Genomic DNA, 21,318 nt, shown 5'->3' with positions numbered 1-21,318 from the left:
AAAGTATACAGAATTATAATTTCACATCATCCTAAAACACGAATAATACTACCACTACTTATACAGCTAATTGGAAATATTGAATTGAAAAGCTTTACTGATAACCGCATTTAAAACCAATATACTTTCGCCGATCAGAATATATTGACGCCCACTATCTCTATAGCAGTTTTTACAGTATCGGGCACTTTCAGACGAATTTACGCGTTCTCAGTTTTCCAATTTTTTATATAATGATTCAAAGTGTAATTCAAAGATATATACATTTATTTGAATTATTTCAAATCCATGATAAATAAATAAAAAAAGTTAAGTTCCACTACTTATAATCTATACAAAAAACAAGAAATAACAAAAATATACATGTGCTTTCGAAGAATTAAACTTCAGTAAAGTATCTTTAATAATCAACACGTTGCGAATACCTTTGATAATTCCATTAACTGGGATATATCTGCACCGTAGAATGCAGATGTAAGGATATATACTTCCATAATAGAAAAATAGGAACTGAAAATCTAAACCGGACGTTAGTCGATTTAAAAAACCAACAACATTGCAGTAGTAAGTTCATATTTATTACATGTAGAAAATACTCACTCGGTTCCACCGTACTTGACGAAATCGCACAATGATCCAAGAGTTGTGTCCTGTTAATTAAAGAAAATAATTATAACATATATCTTTTCGAGATGCTATTTCGTAATTCTAAGAGACAACGAATACAGTCAAACACGTTTATAACGAACACGACTTATAACGAATCCATGGTTATAACGTAGTGATGTCGTTGGCCCCCAGAGGTTCGTGATAACCGTGTTTTACTGTACATGTACGGACACATATATTACTGACTTAGTTTTCAGAAAAATGTTTATCAAAAAAAATGATAAAAGCCTATTTTATGTTTGTTATACTTGACAGTTGCTGCCTCTAGCAGCGCTTCCGCAGATATTCGATTACATCCTGACAATGTCACCTCTTTATCACAAGACAAGAGACAGAATTCCTCACTGAGAGCACCAGAATGGTGTTATCCGGCGATATCTGACCAACAGGACCGAAATATGTTAGCAAGCGGGACTTACGTAAGCAAACATTGATTAATTAAACAAATGAATTTTGTTAGGTAAACATACACTATTTTAGTGATAAGCAGGGAGTTTGTTTATTGCAACTATTTGGTCATGCAGGAATGTTTTTGTTGGCTAGCGTTACGTGAGTAAATTGTAAACATTTTAGCGGTTATTGTTTTGTAGTGCTTTGCTATCTAGACAAACAATCGTTAGTATAGCAATTATCACGATTTGACAATTGATCACTGCGCTTTTGTGTTCAAGATAAGCTTTGCGCTAATATTTGTTTAAGCCCAAATAAGGACATACAGAGTTAGCTCCCTAGTGAGTAGGTATCGATTCTTTCGTCATTATTTTGTGAGCGCATTTTACGTCGTTCTCTCTGAAAAGTATATGACGTTACGCTTGCAAACACACGACGTTACAAGCAATACCTACCCGCAAGGCCAGATAACTTTGTAATATGCAAACACAGAATATATGACGTTTTGAAAGTACATGCATTCGTCTCTTGGCAGAGGAGGGGGGTGTTTGGGAGGGGGTACGTAAGTGTAAGAAGAACTTACATTAGGAGTACAGGTAACCCGCTCCAGATAGTAATTGACACCGTCTGTCGATGTGTTGGTCGAATTATTGTAGTATTCAGCCTGTCCCATTGAAGCTATGAATCTGTTATATCGTCAAGTCATAATGATGATGAAGTTAACATATATACTACGCTGTTATCAAATGCCCATGTCAGAAAACCAAACCAACATTGGCGATAGATATTCAAAATAAAATTGTGATAAGCTTAATCATCTTTACAGCGATTGGACCATATTGCAAGACAAATACAGTATTGAATTATTTTGGGTAAGAAGGATCTTCTTTTGTTAAACTGATATGACAATGATTACTATATTCAAGGATACGCCACGCTGACTCCGAAGTACCCAACGACGCAGACTTGAAGAAGAAAGGGGAAGATTGGCCAAATGAGTGTGAAGATCATGTGACCGATGGCTCTGAAACATATATAAATCGACAAATTAATGATATATAGATAGCTAGATTTGTATGTCATAATGTCATATAAAGTAATTAATTCATTGATATGTAAAGACAAAATTTAAGTATGATTGCGTTAAATACACGTTTAAAAACTTCATTAACATATAAACTCTTGTGCGATTAAACTATGGGAATTTTGCAGGCGGCTAAAAATCGCAAAAAAAGCTGCAAAAATACCTCGAATAAACGGCATTTAAGCTACATAAATCGCGAAATTAGAAAAAAAAGCGAAAATGAAGATAGGCAAGGAAACACAAACTTAAGTTATCGCGAAGATAAGTTTGTGTTCAGTAACATAGTTACATCTTACCTGCTGGCTTCTTTGATCAGCTCAATTGCGATGCAAATTCTCTTCACCAGGAAAATGAATATCAGCAAGAAAATGATGATGAAGGTTGCTGTAGAGCATCCTGGAAAAAATAATATTATTCATTGGTTATCACAGCACGATTTGAACAATTCCCAATTCATTTACATTTACGACTTTGTCAAGGCATGTAAGCGTTTTTACTCCTACTATTGAAACAGGTAGATTGTTCATATTTATGATAAAAACATGAAATTAAGAATTATTTAAACTTGTTTTTGAGTAAAGTTTGTAAGACAGTAATATTAAAATGTAACACACCACATGTATATATACAGGCAGAATACCTTCAGGTCAATTTGAACTGAATCCTCTTCGCATAAGATTCACCTGAAATTGACCTGAAATTAAACTGAATTTGCCTGAAGACATTACGCATCGGAGATATATGAACAATCCCGAGAACATCGAATGATCTTACCAAACGCTAGCCAAGTCTCTTTGAGCTGGAGGTAGTAACTAAAGTTAAGGGCAAAAGCTTCAGATATTCCGTATGTAGCGGTAGAGTTCTGATTCTTTAATTCATAGTACTGGGAGTAACTGTAGTAACATGCTGTAATGAAACACGAAAAGGTTAAACAATACCAATTAAAAGTTAAACAATACCAATTAAAAGTTAAACAATGTCAATTAAAAGTTAAACAATGTCAATTAAAAGTTAAACAATGTCAATTAAAAGTTAAACAATGCCAATTAAAATTTAAACAATATCAATTAAAAGTTAAATAATATAAACAATACCAATTAAAAGTTTAACAGTACCAATTAAAAGTTAAACAATACCAATTAAAAGTTAAACAATATAAACAATACCAATTAAAAGGTTAAACAATACCAATTAAAAGATAACACACTGTAAACGACGTTATCGTTATATTGGCTAGATACAAATTTTAATGTTATGTCGCGAATAATATTATAAAACGTATGTTTTGATGCATGGCTGTCAATGAAAAAAACTTGACCATGAACAAATACACGAATTATTGTATACGCGAAATTAAAAGTGTGTTATCATATATCAAATTATACCATTTGTTCACAGAAGTGTCGCAGTAATTTTTCTTCCTATATCTAAATTATGAGATTATGATTAGATGAAACCCGAAACTCTTGTATGGTATAATAATGGAAGAAAGAACATGTAAAAAGATAACGCGATACATTTAAAAGTACATGTAGTTATGAAAGAGGATGTGACAGTGTTAGAAGCTATTTTTCACACCAGGAGTGCTTAACGGATTTTGCACGTTTGATTTTAAAATCAAAATAACATCTGTATAGTTGGTGATGGGAGTGTTGTTTAATCATATCAAGTATCACCGCATCCAATTCCATTGTATATGTCAATGCTAGATTCTATGATGCAAACATCAACATTTGTATCAGAAATCAGAGCTGTTTGATGATAGCAAAGCCCATGTATCTATGCCAGCCTTTACTAACAAGAGTTGTTTGAGAACAACATAGCAGTCAGTGTAAATTGTTTTAACATTATTACAACACTTGTACCAAAAACGCAACACAGCGCAATTTGGCATCCTTAAAACTTTTTTCTTTTAATAATGGCCGTCTTTGTAATTACTAATAAGTAAAAAAATAATAAAAATGTGTGGGGCAATTATTTTCTTACATTTTAATTGTTATCGCTATTTGATCTTTAATCATTTTTAAATATACATTTGTCTTGCTCGTATCTCGTCACCCGGAGTCTTGATTCGATACTTACCAAAGCCAAGAAGACCAAACACTAGGACGACACTGATCCAGACCATGACGCCCGCAATCCAACGCAGGAGGATGATCCAAATGAAACAGGTTACCATGGCAATGCCAGCAAACACCAGAAGGAGCCACCAAGAGGCCACAATATCCTTAAATACCATCTCTATATACTGTGTGGCGGTGTAGAATTTCGCCAGGTAACTATAAGAAACAAAAAGATAAATTTTCTAAAATACTCTCTAAAATGAACATTTGTATTATATGTGTAATATATTAATAAATCGAACTATGTATATAACAATGTCGGTACCCAGAGGTTCGTTATAACCATGTTTACTGTAGTATTGTGGTTAGATAATAAGATCAACTTCCTATTAATAGCTAGGGTCATATAATGACGACCTCCTCTATGCAATATGTTGCGTGTGTCAATGTCTGCATGCTTGGGAAGACTGTGTTATATTTAGGTTCAATTTCCTGGCAATAGGTTGACTCTTGTTTTTATAGTGCTATCTCATTTAATGCCGTCACAGAAAACCAACACACCTCGCCCGGTCACATTATTCTGACAAACTGAATCCCATTAGCTTTATGCTAACCCCGAACAGAAGATACCATAACCACAGACTATTTGTGTGTGTCGACCAGGAGACATAACTCAGAGCCCTCCGCACAGAGACGAGCGCTCAACTCATGACCGAAGGTAAGGGAGTGTCAAGAGAGGCGTCAGGAAGAATAACGTCAAAAAAGAATAACGGAAAAAAAGATAATATCACAAATTTAGTCGCCTTTTATAATGATGGAATGGACAACAAGTTAAAATTCTAACGTCCTAGATAGAACAATTGTGTCGATATGTAAGTGTTTTATCAAACATATGATAATTGCGATATGCAAGCGTTTATAACAAATATAAAATATATTTTAAGTGATCTGAGGATGAAAGCCAGATATAGTGTTCACTATCAAAAGTTCTTTATACATATAGTCAAAATTTTATCTTTTCAATATTCGCAGTCCAGCTACAAGGAAGTTTTTTGGACTGAAATAACCGCGTCTAAACGGCACTAATTAATGAAAGAAACCTTGTTGGAAATATTACTTTAGAAACTGACACTGTAGAACGATTCTCTCCTTTACTTCAAAGAGAAAATCGCGAAATTGTATCCCCACGAAATTCGACAACTATACAGTATTAAGAGCTATATATGTAAATTCATTTAATAAAGAGGAAATGGAAACTGTGGAAATATCTTGATATGCTTGATTGTTAACTTACTAGCTGGCATCCGTCATTTCGTTGGCCGTCACAGAGCCCCCGCTGGAAGTAGTCAAGTTGTAGGCACCGGATGTTTGTAGATTAGCGGCATAGTTCGTGATTTCCAAGAAGAAAGATGGTACACAACGGCCAACGACTATAAGGGACACATAACTGTTATAAACACCAGTAACACAAAAGTGTTCGATTTTCTAACCAATTATCACTTCGCTTGACATTAAAATACAGTTTCAATAAAATTTGTGAAAATGTATCACAACATATATGGTTATGACATGGTAATGACATGGTAGCTGGGTTTTTTTATTTATAAATTTATCAAAAGTCATATAGATACAAATATATCTATACAACTATTTTTGAACCTTCAATTTAATTATTAAATGCCAGCATCAAATATTTTATAAATTTTTACTCCCCAGAGTTTGCAATGGAATCGTTTTTATAGTCTGAATTCAGAGATTACTTGGCGTTTTTAACACAGAAATAACATAGCTTTCGCCATGATTATGATAATATTACATTTATAACGACTCGAGTGAGTTGATTCGACAAACCCTATACCACAAAATGATATCATAGATAAGAGAAAATGAATATAATATTTGCTCACTACCTTTTCTAGATTCATTGTTCAAAGAGAGATAACTCAATAAAAATGATAATGGAGTACAACTTACTAGGGGTATTCTTCACATAGTATGCTGCGCAATCCTCGTTCGACACAAGAGTACTGATTTGCTGAAACGAAAACCAAACTGTGAAAATGTTGTATCATTTAATATTGATTATGCATTTCGATGATATTTTTTAATTTATCATTTTAAAATGTCGTACACATCCGTACTTTCTGGCCATGCGACGTTTTGGATTCTTCTGATCACGTGACAGATTTGTCTATGCACATTACTGACCACGCAATCGATTTTCTTAGACAGGTTTGCATATGGATGCTTCTGATCACGTGATTTATTTGCCTATGCATATTTACTGATTAAGTGACAGATTTGTCTATGGATACTCCTGAACACGTGATTGATTTGTCTATGAATACTCCTGATCACGTGACAGATTTGTCTATGTATACTCCTGAACACGTGATTGATTTGTCTATGGATACTAATGAACATGTGATTGATTTTGCTATGGACACTCCTGATCACGTGACAGATTTATCTGTGGATACTTACCGACCATGTGACAGACGTTGTATCGACGGAGTCCTTACAAAGAAGACCGCTTGTGCTGGTAGTTGCAATGGCTTCCAAATAAACCCAGTAATCCGAAGTACAGGATGAAACACAGACCTAGATAACAAGTTCAAATAGTATATTTCAATGATGTTAATGGGTTTTATATTGCAATTGGGTTTTTATCTTAATGAATTAATTTTAACAATATTAAATCATAGTTCATACAAAGATTCTGTGCTAATCACCATATTTTGTGATGAATTTAATGTCATAATAATAATATGACTTAATGATATATGACAAGACAGTGTGTTTCTTTGAAACTTTCTGTTTACTATTCCTTGAATAATTATTTTCTCACGTTGTTTCATTTTTATTCTCTGTGTATCACCTGACAGACATAGATATGAACAGTACCTGTGGCGTAGGACAACCAGCTACAATAGCATTAGCTCCCATCTTTGCACATTGAAGGACATCGAAATACATTAGATACGGTTTGCCACTGAAAGGTAAAACGATTCTCATGTTATATTTACAAACCTAAACAAAATCGAAAGATAATATTCAGATGGTGTTACCTCATTTATGTCATAATAGCATAACAGATGATAAAAACAACCCCACGTAGCCTAACACTGTCAAACTTCTCTAATATCAGGTAGGTAGAACCCTTAACCATATAATGTTAATATCAGGTATCGAATACCAAATAAAAATACTCACATCATCGCAAATAGGATTAATACAGCCCGGATATTATATATGTGTTTTAGGTTGCATGACAGAAAGAAAGATACATTTAAAAAATACGGTAGGTCCTTTAAAAATACACATTTTTAAAGGGGGAGAAGAACTGCGAGAATCAAAACAAATGCATTCATATTCTTACAAATTTTTTTTAAAAATTAAAAAATACATTGATATGTTTATTGCCTTTTCATAGTTACCCATGCTAACGAGAAGGTTTGGTATAATTGGAATTGGTCTTGGCCAAACATAGAATGTCGTTCAAACACTGAGCTAGAATAATTCTAATTTTCATTTTAAACGCATTGTTAAAAATATATCAATGAATATCATAATATCCATATAGAAATTGATCAAAATGTTTTTGTTATTTTTAATAAAAATTTAAAAATAAAAGTAAAAAATAGTTGAAGTAAGTGGGCACCTCTTATACTATTTGATATATGAACTATTTTAAATTATGCAAAAATTTAAAAACCATTGATACTTAATTTAGATGCCAATCTGATTAAAATCATATCTTCGATTACGCTCTGATACTCTACGCTCCAGTACTGGAGCGTAGAGTATCAGAGCGTAATCGAAGATATGATTTTAATCAGATTGTTTAGATGCTGACAACTGATTATTTCTATGATAAATTTTCTATCATTAGATAAAAATTATATATAATCCACATCTCGACTCTTTCCTCCTATACAAAAATTTTCTGTCTAACCTATCTTCTCTGTCTCTTCTAAATGTTATATATGTCTGAATGAGTGTGAGTGTGTGGAAATATATGAATGTAAGTAAACCGTAAGGTATATATGAGTATGTGTGTGTGTGTGTGTGTGTGTGTGTGTGTGTGTGTGTGTGTGTGTGTGTGTGTGTGTGTGTGTGTGTGTGTGTGTGTGTGTGTGTGTACATGAAGATGTGTAAAATTATGAATATGAATATTATGTGAAATTGGTACAAATCAAAGACTTTTGTTTTTGTGTTTTATTATGTTAAATTGTTCTCTATCTTTGTCTATATTGTCTGTAAAATTGAAATTAATTTTAAAAATTTTTAAAAAATGTTTAAAAAAATCATCATTGTGATTCAGTTTATATATATACTAGTAAATTCCGCATTTGCATATTACAAAGTTACCTCCGGCTTTATAGTTAGGTATGATATTATTTTGTGAGCGAAATTCACGTCGTTTTCTCATATGAGAATGCCGTTACGCTCGCAAACACATGACGTCATAATCACGCCAAACCCACATGGGCAGATAACTCCAAATCTAATCAATTAAAACCTGAAATGTTATCTGATTGTATAGTTCCTAGAATGTTGTAAAATACACACGCTTTAGAGTCCAGTCCGCAGATGTTACCGGAGCTGTCCGTCGGGTAGATAAGTTTGTAGGGGTTCCCTCGGGTAAAACCTGCAACGTACGAAAGGAAGTAAAAAATGATAAGTGATGATGACATCAAATGATGCTGGTGTTGTGGACACTTTTCATTGATAAGAAAAATGAGAAGGAAGAGGAGGAGATGAGTAGAAAGAAAAGCTAGTCTCGATTATATATTGTTATTATTGATGATGATGAATTTTAGTTACAATGATCTTTATAGTTGATCTTTTGGCCACTACTTCAATTCCCGCATATGTTATATTATACATAATACCTTGTTGGTAATGTATGAAATTTCGACAAAATCCATCGATGCGGTCTCAAGTTATCGTCTGGAAATCAACATCCAGACAAGCGGAGACAAACACCAAAGTTTACTCTGGTTTCACTAACAAGGGACTTAAAATTGGTTCCAGGATCGTGAAACAATCTTAATATCAAGTTTAAGATTAAGCAACCAAATGGACGTTACTTTTTCTGTGATTGACTAAGTCAAACCTTCAGACAATTTTATAATTAGACATAATGTTATATGAATGTCATGAACCTGACACAGATAATACTTACCGAGGATGGAGCAGACGACCATTCCGGTGAGGAAGAAAAGGAAGAGAAGACAGCATATGATATCTGTACAAGACCTGAAATATTTAAAATGGAGCTATTATACATTCAGGATCAAGAATTGTCAAATATTTTACTCTATAAAATGAAATTTTTACTAGTCTAATACAACCATTAATAAAAAGGGTCACGGATATTTTCCCAGTAAACCATTTGAAAGATGTAGACCTTGAAAGAAAGTCCTCACGAATATTTCATGTTTTACAGTATTTACTTGTGACACTTACACACAGTTCGTCAACATAGTCATAAAAAATAGTTTGTATAATAAAGGTTTGGTGCTACTAGTTGTTAGAATATCAAATATATCGAATTATCATAATACTTGCACGATTATCTAGTTAGAGTTGAATTGGTTCAACATTTTGATTTGAAATTTGTTGAAAAACGCCTGATGCGTATACAGTGGTTAATATGTGGTTAAATGGTTATATGTAAGATGGCTTACCTATTCTTGAGTGGGCCTTTAAAGTTAGGGTCATATTTTCTCGGCTCCCCGGCTGAAAAATAAAACCCAATTTCAATCGATGAGAATAGTAAATTGGAAATATGGGTTATATTATACTAATAAAATAATCATTACGATTGGTTATGGTAGAAGCCTACAGGGTATAGTCACTGGGGCATAGTTAGTAAACTTCGAGATAGTTCACCCAAATCAGGAGTTGGCATACCATCACGTTTAGAACAGAAAACGAAATCATCTGATAATACGTTATCATGATGCGATAATAGACTCCTTATCTAGTTTTTATAATTTGCTGTAAGTAGCCTACCAGACATGAACATACAAATTAACATGTATATCAATAAATCCCCGCACACTCCATCTGTTGAGTAAAGCACATCGCTATCGACTTATCTGATATAACATTAAATGTAATTATGAACTTCATCAAATCTGTTTGACAGCAAATATCGTATACATTCACAAAGTTTCTGTGGGTCAATGACTTTCAAACATTTTTCAAAGCTGAGAGTGAATGGCATAAGTAATAATTAATAAGCAAACTTTAATGTTGATTTTATTTTTGCTGCATCCGTCATATCTGACCGACAATTTAATTTTGACCTGATTTTTTAGATTCTTTTAAAAACTATTGAAACCCACAAGTTTCAAAAATTTAAAGTCTAGAAAAAACAGCGAACAAACATAATTATATGCTGGTATCATGATATCTGGCTGCCGGATTTCGTTTGGAAAGTGCCTTGCTTTGGTCTTTGTAGAAAATGTATGCGTTGTAGGCATTTTAATTCGCAAAATCATAGAAAATTTCTTGATTTTTCATTATGGCATATAAGGGATGTAACTCTAACAGATCATAACGTATTATGTATGTATTTGCTACTAAGTGATTATGAATAGTTATTTCTGTTGTCCAATTGATGCTTTACAGATATATTTACAATTGCTGAATTATTTTGTGATGCAATTTGTATCTCTCTGATACAACAATGCTGAAACAGATTACATATTGATCATTGTGTGATTTGTCTCAGAGAGGATGCATACTGATATAAATTATCTAGTTTAAATGTTAAAATTTATTATGATAAAATGAAAAATATTTCATGAAAATGTATATACTGTACATATATAACCATCCATCATGTCATGCTTTATTGGATTTCAAGTAAAATGTTACCTCTTGCTACACATACAACTGTGTCAGAAAGCAAATTTTATTTTAAAATCTTGAAGTTTTAAGTGTGTTGCAGTATAACAAAAGAACACATTGTCAAATGAACCCGTGACTGTGCGGGGTGGTGGTGAAGTACGTGTATATTACAATGTTGATATTTACACAACCAGGTAGATCGTCGTTACCTTTAATAAGCTGACAGGTGGGTCATTGTTTATCTACCCCGCACGTACTTACACAACCGTGCATAAAGACCAATCAAAGATGATCTAATGATTTAAAATTAGATGCAGTTAAGCATCGCCTTACTATTGAAGTATTTATAACGGGAAAATCGTTTACGTACGTGACCCTAAATCGTGTTCCTGATTCACAAGACTAACCATAGATAGCTTAAATATTATGTTTGTTGCTTGGAGAGTAATGAAAGCCACCCTCTATAGCATTGATCGGCCTTGTCTCGGTATAACCTAAAAACCTGACCTCCTTGATGTGTATCACGGGTGCTTTTGTCCAGGGTGATTGCTATTGAAATCAATAATGATCAAGGTGACGTATTGGTTGATTGAGACACGAATATCATTTAAATAGGAAGGAATTCCGCCCCATTGTAGAAGTCGATTATGATTTACTAGTGCAGTAGGAAAAAGATATGTTGTTATACATGGCGTCACACAAAGATCTAAAAATGTCATGGAATAAAGCATGCACAGAACAAAACATTTTTACAATTTAATTTCCATTGATTCTATATTTATGTACTATATCGTTATGGTATGTAGCGTTTGATCGAAGCATGCAAACAAACAAACAAACAGGGCGCAGTTATTCTAAAAATGGTAAGGCATTACAGTTTAACTACAATTTTCAAATAAAAAATAATATAATTTCTTCTTATAATTTTATAAAGTACTTCGTTTTTTAAATAAAAAATTCGATCACTAATCAAATGATTAATCTAATCACTTTTTTAACAACCGGGCCCAGCATTCGACACACTACAGAATTTTTAGAACAGGGGGGGGGGGGGGGGGGGGGGGGGGCGAAAAAAAAAACAATAGAATTTTAAAATATAATTTAAAAAAAACGGTGAAATTTTGGCTTGTTTCTCTTTCATTACATTTCCGCGAATATATCAGTAAGTACAAACTTCGATATGTAAAATAATTTGAATACAGATGTACAACGCAAAAATTGCCACACCATGAAAAGGTTTGAAAGATGGCTTTACAAAACAAATCCGCATACAAAACATATATACGTTGGCAGAATGCATACATTCTGTTGTAGAAACAAAACAGAAATTTTCAGATGGAAGCGTCCTGGTCACCATCGACGGCATTTATCATGCAAATATAAGACAAATAACTGTACAAAATCATTTCTGAAAACCTTGCTGCACAAATCATATATTTTCTGTTCTTCGATGAATGTAAGTAAAAATTAGGAAACTTGAAAAATACATTAAATGATCGTTGATTAGCAAGAGAGTGGGACGACTGGTTTGTTCGTTGTCAGTCAAATGTGGTAGCGAGACGAGGCACAGAGTGTGCTGTTCGGTGTCTTTGACAGCATGTTACAGTGAGATAGCACCATAAAATGTTTCCAATATCGCAAGGAGACAAAACATGAGCATGCCACAGTCTTATATACACAAGCATATCACAGTCTTATATACACAAGCAACGTACCGCATATAAGGGGAGCCGAGTACAGTGAGCTTAATCAACCAACCAAAAGATCCATGCATGATGAAAGAATTTTGAAAATTTGCTTTGAAGTAAATTATCTCATTATTGAATTTCAAAATAAGCTTAGGTATATTATAGCTTTAAAGACTTTCAAATGGACAAAAAATCGCAAATGACAAATGACAGCGATTTAAACTTATCCACAACCAATGAAAAGGCAAAGTCAGCTATTCATTATCATACAAAGAATTTGAACATGTGTGAAACATATAAAGAGATTTAAAAAGAAAGTAGCACACTACATATAGCCGTGTAATACAAGACCAGAAATATCACTACATGTAATGAGATAAACAAACCATTGTCTGTTTTACAGAATACACCATCACAATGGCCCTATATACCAGTATATATTACAACACCTACACTTTGAAGGTTGTGTATAGTATACAGATATGAAGGTGTATTTTATTCGCTATGTAGACTTTGCTGTAGGGCAGACTAAATGCCAGGGAAATCAATAGCCATCTGAAAGAATTTCTTTACATAAACTGGCCAGTTGTATATGTAAGTCGCTTGGAGTGTATATTGTCCCATACAATCATTCCATGTGGTGGGTAGTCGACAAAATATCGAATCAATAAATGTTTTGAGGGTTATTAACTGAAAGTCCGGTCAGTTTGAACAGGATACGCTAGTAGCTTCCACTAATCGCTGATTCAGAAATATCTTTTGGATACGTAATGGTTCATATAAAAAACACTTTTTAAGTAGCAATTTGAATATGGAAACTCAAATTCACCTAGAAATCTAACGATATTGATAAATGCTGTTGTTTGATCGATAATCATTATTTGTTTTTTATTCCATTTAAAAGCCTAAACTAGGTCAATATTTAATTGGCGTTCTCTCCAGGTAATAAGGTGGTCGAATTTTATATTTAACTTTTCCGGATATTTGAGGATCTGACTATGAATGGTTTTGTAATATACAGGAAAAACTTGTTTAATTATTATGTATACTACAATTACCTTATGACAGGTTTACAAAGTGGTAAAATAAAATGATTTAATAATCAATTTTATATTACGTGTTTATGTACAATCACGGATGTAATTGTCAGTATCACAAATAGGATGTTTAATTAACGAAAACAGTTTCAGTTTCGTTTCTGTGAAATGGCGTCATAAAATACCCGTGACGTCATAGCAATGTTATTACATGTTTGCCTTATTGCGATATTTTATGACATGGCCATATACCCTAAAACAACAATCCAGTATTTATCAGCATACCCTGTAGATTCTACTTTACACAGTCATATACATATATCATTTGATTGTATTTGACTAAATTGTACCGCTTTGATGTTCACAGTTAAAATGAATCATTGCATAACAGAATACATTAGATATATTCCCTGTCCATTTTGTTATGTTAATGCTGTTTAAATAGTGACCTAGATGTTGCTGGATTAACATATAATCCTATTTATTAGTCAACTGTGATTCCTGATGATAGGATTAATGATATGAATACCTACATATATACACTTTTTGTATGTATACTCTACCGTTAAATGTATTTACAGACCAACAGTGACAGAGGTCATATAAATACAAAGCATGCATAGGATTGTCAAACTGTTCAGAAAGCCTAGCTAGAGAAATCGTTTATCGAACATTCTATACTAAGTAAAAGCGCCTAGGGTTTACAGAAGGGTGGTTAAATGTAGTTAAAATCCTTTTAATTAGCATATTGAATAGGTTCTTTTTTCATTTAGTCATTATTTACTTTGATCATTAATTGTTATTACATGTTGATAGGTTTTTTGTTTGGAACTGTTGTATTCAATTAAATTATCTCTTAAAGAAAACATTTTTGGAACGAAATATACTTATGACCAACGGAAATTTTATTTATTATAAGAGACGTACTTTTTAACCAGTAGTAAATACAGAAATAATATATAGTAGCGATGTGTAAATCAAATTTAAATTTCACCAGTACTTTCTGGTGAAATTAATTAAATGTTTTGAAAATTTCATGGTATACGTGTTTTAAACATATAACAGACCTTCATACAAATTACATGCACACGCACGGTTCTTGACATAAAAAAACATCATGCCTGTTTTTCTCCAATCTTTCAATGACGTTTTATTTACCAGACATCTAATAGTTCACCATAATACGTTAAGTACATATACATTACTGCCCACCCAGAGGAAAAACAACGTTTTGAAATCGGCTTAAAAAGAATTCTTTCATGAACTAAGCAATACGCCACTTTAAGCGAACTGCGATTAAAACTATCTATGAAAATTAGAACACGTTGACCTATTCCGTGGATGTTGAATTTGAAATTCACGTGAAATGTAATTGACGTATTGATAAATCAACCGTGTGTGGTATAAGTTTGGCAAGAGAGTTCATGAAAAAGGAGAAATAATTCACCCACTTATAATCGCCAAAAACATTTAACATATATATCAAAAAAATGTTTCAGTTAAGGAGTGTATCGTAACGGTACATTATATCAATTTACATCAATTACCCCATAACAAAAACTAATGAATAAATATATACCCATACAGTGGATTAAGATGTTTAAAAACATAGATAATAAATTCGGCACTCTTTAAAATTACCAAAAATATTTCCCATCTTCTTTCTTTTTTGTAGATAAAAAATGTATTAGTTTGAGAATGTACCTTCACCTTTGTAAGATTAAAGCGTTTCTCTTGTTTGGGTATTATTTTCACTAACTATAATTTTTACTAGTATATTTATTTGTATATTGATTTTTTTTTCTAAAAGAATTTGTCCTAGACTTTAAAGGCACCTATCCTCTACCCTGTTTCCAAACGGCTATGTAGAAATCAAACATGTAAATCTACTCTGTACACAAAGAAAACCAAACGACTTTCACGTAGGTAAACTTAGTGTAATAGAACACCTAATATCATCAATGACAGCATTCTATTCTTATAGACAAAGGGTATTGCGGTTTATCGTCTTTTGGAACAAAGAATACCGAAAATTGGAAGAAAAATAATTGCATTTGAACGATCATATGAAATACAAATGTAAATAGGTCAATTTGAGAGGTTGTATTCTGCTAAATTACATTAGTCGTATAAACATCTAGATTATATGATTTTCTCTTGTGATTATAAATAGCTCTCGATCTAGCTTTTATTAAAACTGTTATGAAAATTCTCACAACGTAGAAATTGTGTGTTAAAAAGATGTTTTCGTTTTTTAAAAATTTGATGAGTTTCGATCACACTTTAATTTCTACATAAGTGTGCATATAAAGATATATTATGTCTCAGTAATTGATAAGCACATGTCTGTTTAATATATAACAATACCAGTGATTATGACAATGACAATTGATATGTCAACTGAATAGTAATTTGTTTATCACATTATCACTGACCACAATGATGACAAAATCACTTCCCAGACCTCATCAAAGGAAACATACATTACCTGGCAAGCTGACACACATTGTTGTATACTTGACAGTGTCTATGCAATCATCTAAAGTTAATATACTCTTCTTTCTTTCATAACTATACTTTCCTTTTATTGTTCATATTTTAAATACGTCTTTTAAGAAAAAATGCAGTTGTGAATGTTGCTTACTTATTTATGTTTATTGAATTCATTAGTATTGGTTTGTTTGGTTTTTTTTGGTTTTTTTGTTTGTTTTTTTGTTTTGTTTTTTAGGTATTGTTTTGCTTTATACAGTGATTTTTAGTCTTGTTTTATAAAGTGATCTGAAGTTTTTCTTTTTCTTCTTGTTCGTTTCGTCTTCGTGTTATTTTCTTTCTTCCTTTCTTCACTTAAAAAATCTTTTATGGAAAATTCAGGTGTTGCAATTTTGTTGTTTACGAATTTTGTATTCTTATTTTTTATTTATTGATGTTTATTTTCTTTTTCTTTTATCGATTTATCTTTTGTTTGCTTGTTTTATCTATTGCATTTAAAATATATTTTATTGTGTAGTAAACATCATGTAACTTTACCAGTGTATTAGAGGATATTTAAATCTCCCTAGCTATGTTTGATAGTACATCATGATTTACTGAGGGAAATCAATACTCTAGAGCTACCTTTATTGGATTTTGTGGTGAGTTATTCCATCAATAACATCCCATCTTTATCAGCTATTCAGGTTCACACGACTGTTAAGTTAGAAACTAAGATATTCTAACACGGCTGCAACCTGTCAAGACAGATAACTACTTCTGCTATACTTGTACAGTACACTTAATAATGATAAGGACAAGTCGTGTGTCAGTTAAGTCGTCTTAAAAAAATTCCTGTGACGTCATCCATTGTGTTCAACAGATGTATAGTTTCACTATCCAATGATGGTCAGTTGGATAGTTTTGGATAGTTGACTATACAACAGTATTACCATTGGATAGTCAAATATCCAACAGTTCCAATACAGTAATAAAAATGCATGATTTTTAAGCATTGACAACAATAAAAAGACCCCGAAACAAAGGTCCATTTTACGGCGGTAGACATATCATGCAAGTAAACTATACAATACTTGTACATGTACGTATACGTATAGATAGTGTGTTAGGAATTAAAACCCCAAAATATTTTTGGAAAAAAAAAAGGATTAATAAATATTTCTTCGTGTTTTTCTACATGTGTTAAATGGTCTTCAAGCACGACGAACACTTCGTACAAATCAGAATGTTTTTCGTTTGGAATATCGATGATTTCAATATGAAGTCACGTTCGATTTCCATTTAGAATAATCCAGGTTTTAGTATCCTGAACCATGGCCAGTTTCCTTAGTGTTCGCATAACACCTCTCCTCTCCATAAGTGGGTTTTAATGTTGTCGAATTATAACCAATTTTAGAATTATCTTTTGAAGCTCTTCTTTAAAGGTGTATTTCGTTCCCAATCATGAATTGTATTCCAAAAACACTTTTACTCCTTTGGAATTTATAATTCTCTCCTTATAAATATCACTGAAAATATGGTATTTCGATGTTAAAATCTTCATTTGACATCCACTAGAATAAAAATCAAGAAAACTTTTTTGGGATCGTTGTATGTAACTAATGGTTGATTATCATTATAACTGCATTTTAAATCCATTCTTATTCGATGACCATGTCACTGTGATATGGCAAATGAAATGCACGTGTACCTATATATAAACCTTACCTGTGTGTGTTCTTTAAACCCTATACTAAACATAATTTACCTGTGTAACCAATTCTATTCCACTATCCAACAGTTGGACAGTTGAATTTTTGCAATACTTGATGGGGGTCAAAAGGGGATGGGATTTTTTTTATGTTTGATAAACCACGAGTTGGTGTAGAAAACTTCATATCTCGGGCCGAAGGGTGTTTTCTCTGGCCCATTCTACACCAACTCGTGGTTTATCCTATACATACAAATGTATATATATACCTGATGGGTTGTCTCAGTACCATCCTGCAGGGAACGAAAACTTTAAACATAATATCGCGTTTAATAAAGGTGTTTAAAGACCTTAGTCTAGATGCAAAATATACCATCTGACATATCTGGCTTTCTTGTGTACCAATTAACTCGACATGAAGATCTATATTTGACATCACCATATTATAAAGACATGGAAAGGGACTAGTATAGGTGTACCATGTTTTGTTGATTGATGATTATGCCTACATATACCTTCTTTTATAGCTTGTCAGCATCTCATCAGTACGACATCATTGGTTTGTAAAGATGTATAGTGATATCTACATTATAACAAATTGTATTTATAATGTTTATGGACAATAAGATATTTTGAAATGAAAATAAAACGGCATCGTTTTATCATTGTGTCAAAATTGTATTGACATCGGTGTTCACCGAATTCCCTGAGAAATCTTTTCACCAATGTGACATTAAACGCAACGTCATACCGAAGCTCGTCCTCGATATCCCAGGGGTTACTATCACTGTGATTTATAACGGCATTATATAACGATTGTGAAAGTAGCCCCTGGAGTGTCGAGGATGACACAAGCAATGTGACATCCGTTTGACCAAAGATTTGTATAAAATTCATTTCTTATCGTCGCGAACTACGATTGTTGATGAATAATATAACATATAGATAAAGGTGATACATGCTATCAAAACGGTTGATAAACTAGTTACACATTTTTATTCAGCAAAATGACAATGTGTATTTAATTTATGGTGATAAACACCAGTTTAACAGGCTAGATTACCATTCTGTAAAACAGATGTACATCATATCTCTAGAGTTTGAGCTACAGGTAGATATCAATCCTATATAATCAAAGAGCAATAAAAGACTAATAATCAGGTATATAAAGGTATACATCGTCCAGAGGCTGTATCGTATTAATGCAGTGCTATAAAAGACTAATTATGATGTATCTGAATACACAAGATATAAATGAACAGGTTAATACATGTATGGTCGAGAGGCTGGGTCATATAAATATAGCGTTATAGATTTATCTTATACATATAGATATAATCTGTAGGTAATATATAGTATTATCAAAGACTAATACGTGGGTATCCATATACAGTAGATTGGTCCAGAGGCTGGATCAATCACTAACTATGTCGGCTGTATGACATTACAATAATCAGGTATGTTCAATAAACGATAATCCTAGGTGTGTTCCGGATGTATTGATCACACTCCCTTGTGACCGTCGTTTATATATTGACAGAGCCAGTGCGATCTTGTTTTATCATTCAGTATAAAGATTCCGCTTCAATGGTAGAAATCTATCTTACTAAGCAGTAAATGGGTCTATATAAATATCGCTTGATTGAAAGGCATTGGGATGTATCAAGATTAAAGTGGCACGCAACGCTCCAAAGATTTCTTCATAAATTAATTTAATATACAATGTTGTTTGCTGAATAAATAGGTTTTCATGTCTGAAACTGTGATTTCAAGTTTAAAATGGTCATTTAAAAAGTTTTGCTATTTTTAAATCGTGAATATAAATACGTTTGTATAGTCTTTGTCAGCACAAGATATATTATCGGATCTAGCCCTTTAAACAGAGGCTTTATAGTGACTGTTTCGTGTGCTTTGTTAACAAAGTATATGTTTATGGTACATATTTCTGTGATGACATAAATGTGTTCGACATAGCATTTACATAGCTTCACGCTTCACGTGTGCATAAAGTCCAATCGTTACATTTCCAATACTAACATCATGACTTAGCGTATATCGCGATATCGGTGCCATAGCGTTAACTTTGGTTTCTGTGTTTGTTACGCGTTTATGCTTGAACAATATCACACATTAATATTTAATTGCGAAGGTGAGTGTCAATTACCCTATATTTACCTTAGTTTTAAACGCTGTGCTAGTTTGCAATATACAGTGTACAATATGTATTTCAATGGTTCTTGTACGGTTTTATTTCCAATGGAGTCTATATATAAAGGATTAGTTTATATCTATTATGAACATTTAATCATATATGAAAACACTGACCAGAAAAATACATTTCATACAGTACTTTTACATGTACGTTTCAATAGCAGATATCTAGATTTATGGTAAAGTTGAATTATATTGCGTACATTTTGTTTACTAAAACGGGATAAAATGTTTTCTCATGTCACAGGCATTTGCAGACCAAACAAATAATTTGACAGCAGATCTTGGTAATAATATATTATCAGCTACTATAATATATTTAATAAAACAAAATGCGTGTGCCTGTGCTTAGATCAGAAACATGTATGTTTCTGCACAAAATTTCGATGTACATTTCCCCCTATTTTCAGATAATTTAATTACAAAATCAGAATTATACACTGCATGACATCTATAATAATCATGATGATGATAATGAAATCATCTCTGACTGGACTGAATGAATTGATATAACTCGTGTCCAATCCTTTTGATATTCAACAATAAATTATATTTCAATTCATTTCAATTCAAATAATTCTCTTAACTAATAAGACAATGTTGCTTGACACGCAATTTGCGTTTTGAATAAAATTACTGGCGCAACTTTTTGATCTACACTTTCCGGTATTTGAAGACAATCGTGAGGGTGGTTAATTATAGTCGAAAGTTAAGAGTTGGTGGGGTTTTAAAGTTTATTTCGTTTTTAACATAAGTAGAGATATAAAGATGTATCCAGAAATCTACTCTTACCATCTACTTTCTTCTTCACATCCTTTCCATCCTCTTCCATATCCTCTACTTTGCTTCCACCACACATTTTTTATGTAAATCCGAAAAAAAAGTCCACCTAGAATGAAATATGTCCTAGCACAGTATGTCGTGTCCTGTAAAATGTCCCTTACCGTTTAAAGCTTTCTCTACCTACTGACGTATTAAAAGTCCCATTGTATTTCATGTGAATGAGGATTCATTAAAAGTATGTAGGGCACCCTAAGGTTACATGCCGTTACTTTGAACAAATGAAAATATATTCATTTTTTTACAAACATATCGGTGATTAATTTAATCATGTATTCCTATGATGTATCGG

At 32.6% G+C, this 21,318-nt stretch overlaps 1 protein-coding gene across 1 annotated transcript in view; it reads right to left on the bottom strand.

Annotated features, from left to right (window-relative positions):
• Positions 1-21,173, bottom strand: part of LOC138321575 (choline transporter-like protein 2) — a 30,115-nt gene extending 8,942 nt beyond the window's left edge. Inside the window, exons 1-14 of the mRNA XM_069265343.1 lie at positions 20,979-21,173; positions 9,900-9,951; positions 9,395-9,468; positions 8,779-8,857; positions 7,111-7,198; positions 6,691-6,807; positions 6,181-6,241; positions 5,501-5,636; positions 4,226-4,422; positions 2,918-3,049; positions 2,440-2,539; positions 1,991-2,083; positions 1,643-1,745; positions 601-650 (exon numbers count right to left, since the gene is read on the bottom strand). Of these exons, the coding sequence (XP_069121444.1) occupies positions 601-650; positions 1,643-1,745; positions 1,991-2,083; positions 2,440-2,539; positions 2,918-3,049; positions 4,226-4,422; positions 5,501-5,636; positions 6,181-6,241; positions 6,691-6,807; positions 7,111-7,198; positions 8,779-8,857; positions 9,395-9,468; positions 9,900-9,951; positions 20,979-21,045 (1,349 nt within the window). The 5' untranslated portion in view covers positions 21,046-21,173. The remainder of the gene's footprint in view (positions 1-600; positions 651-1,642; positions 1,746-1,990; positions 2,084-2,439; positions 2,540-2,917; positions 3,050-4,225; positions 4,423-5,500; positions 5,637-6,180; positions 6,242-6,690; positions 6,808-7,110; positions 7,199-8,778; positions 8,858-9,394; positions 9,469-9,899; positions 9,952-20,978) is intronic.
• Positions 21,174-21,318: the final 145 nt, after the last annotated feature.

The sequence above is a fragment of the Argopecten irradians genome, chromosome 4 (assembly GCF_041381155.1).
Source record: "Argopecten irradians isolate NY chromosome 4, Ai_NY, whole genome shotgun sequence".
NCBI lineage: Eukaryota > Metazoa > Mollusca > Bivalvia > Pectinida > Pectinidae > Argopecten > Argopecten irradians.
Note: the sequence above shows the minus strand (reverse complement) of the source record. Positions and strands in the feature narration are given on the sequence as shown.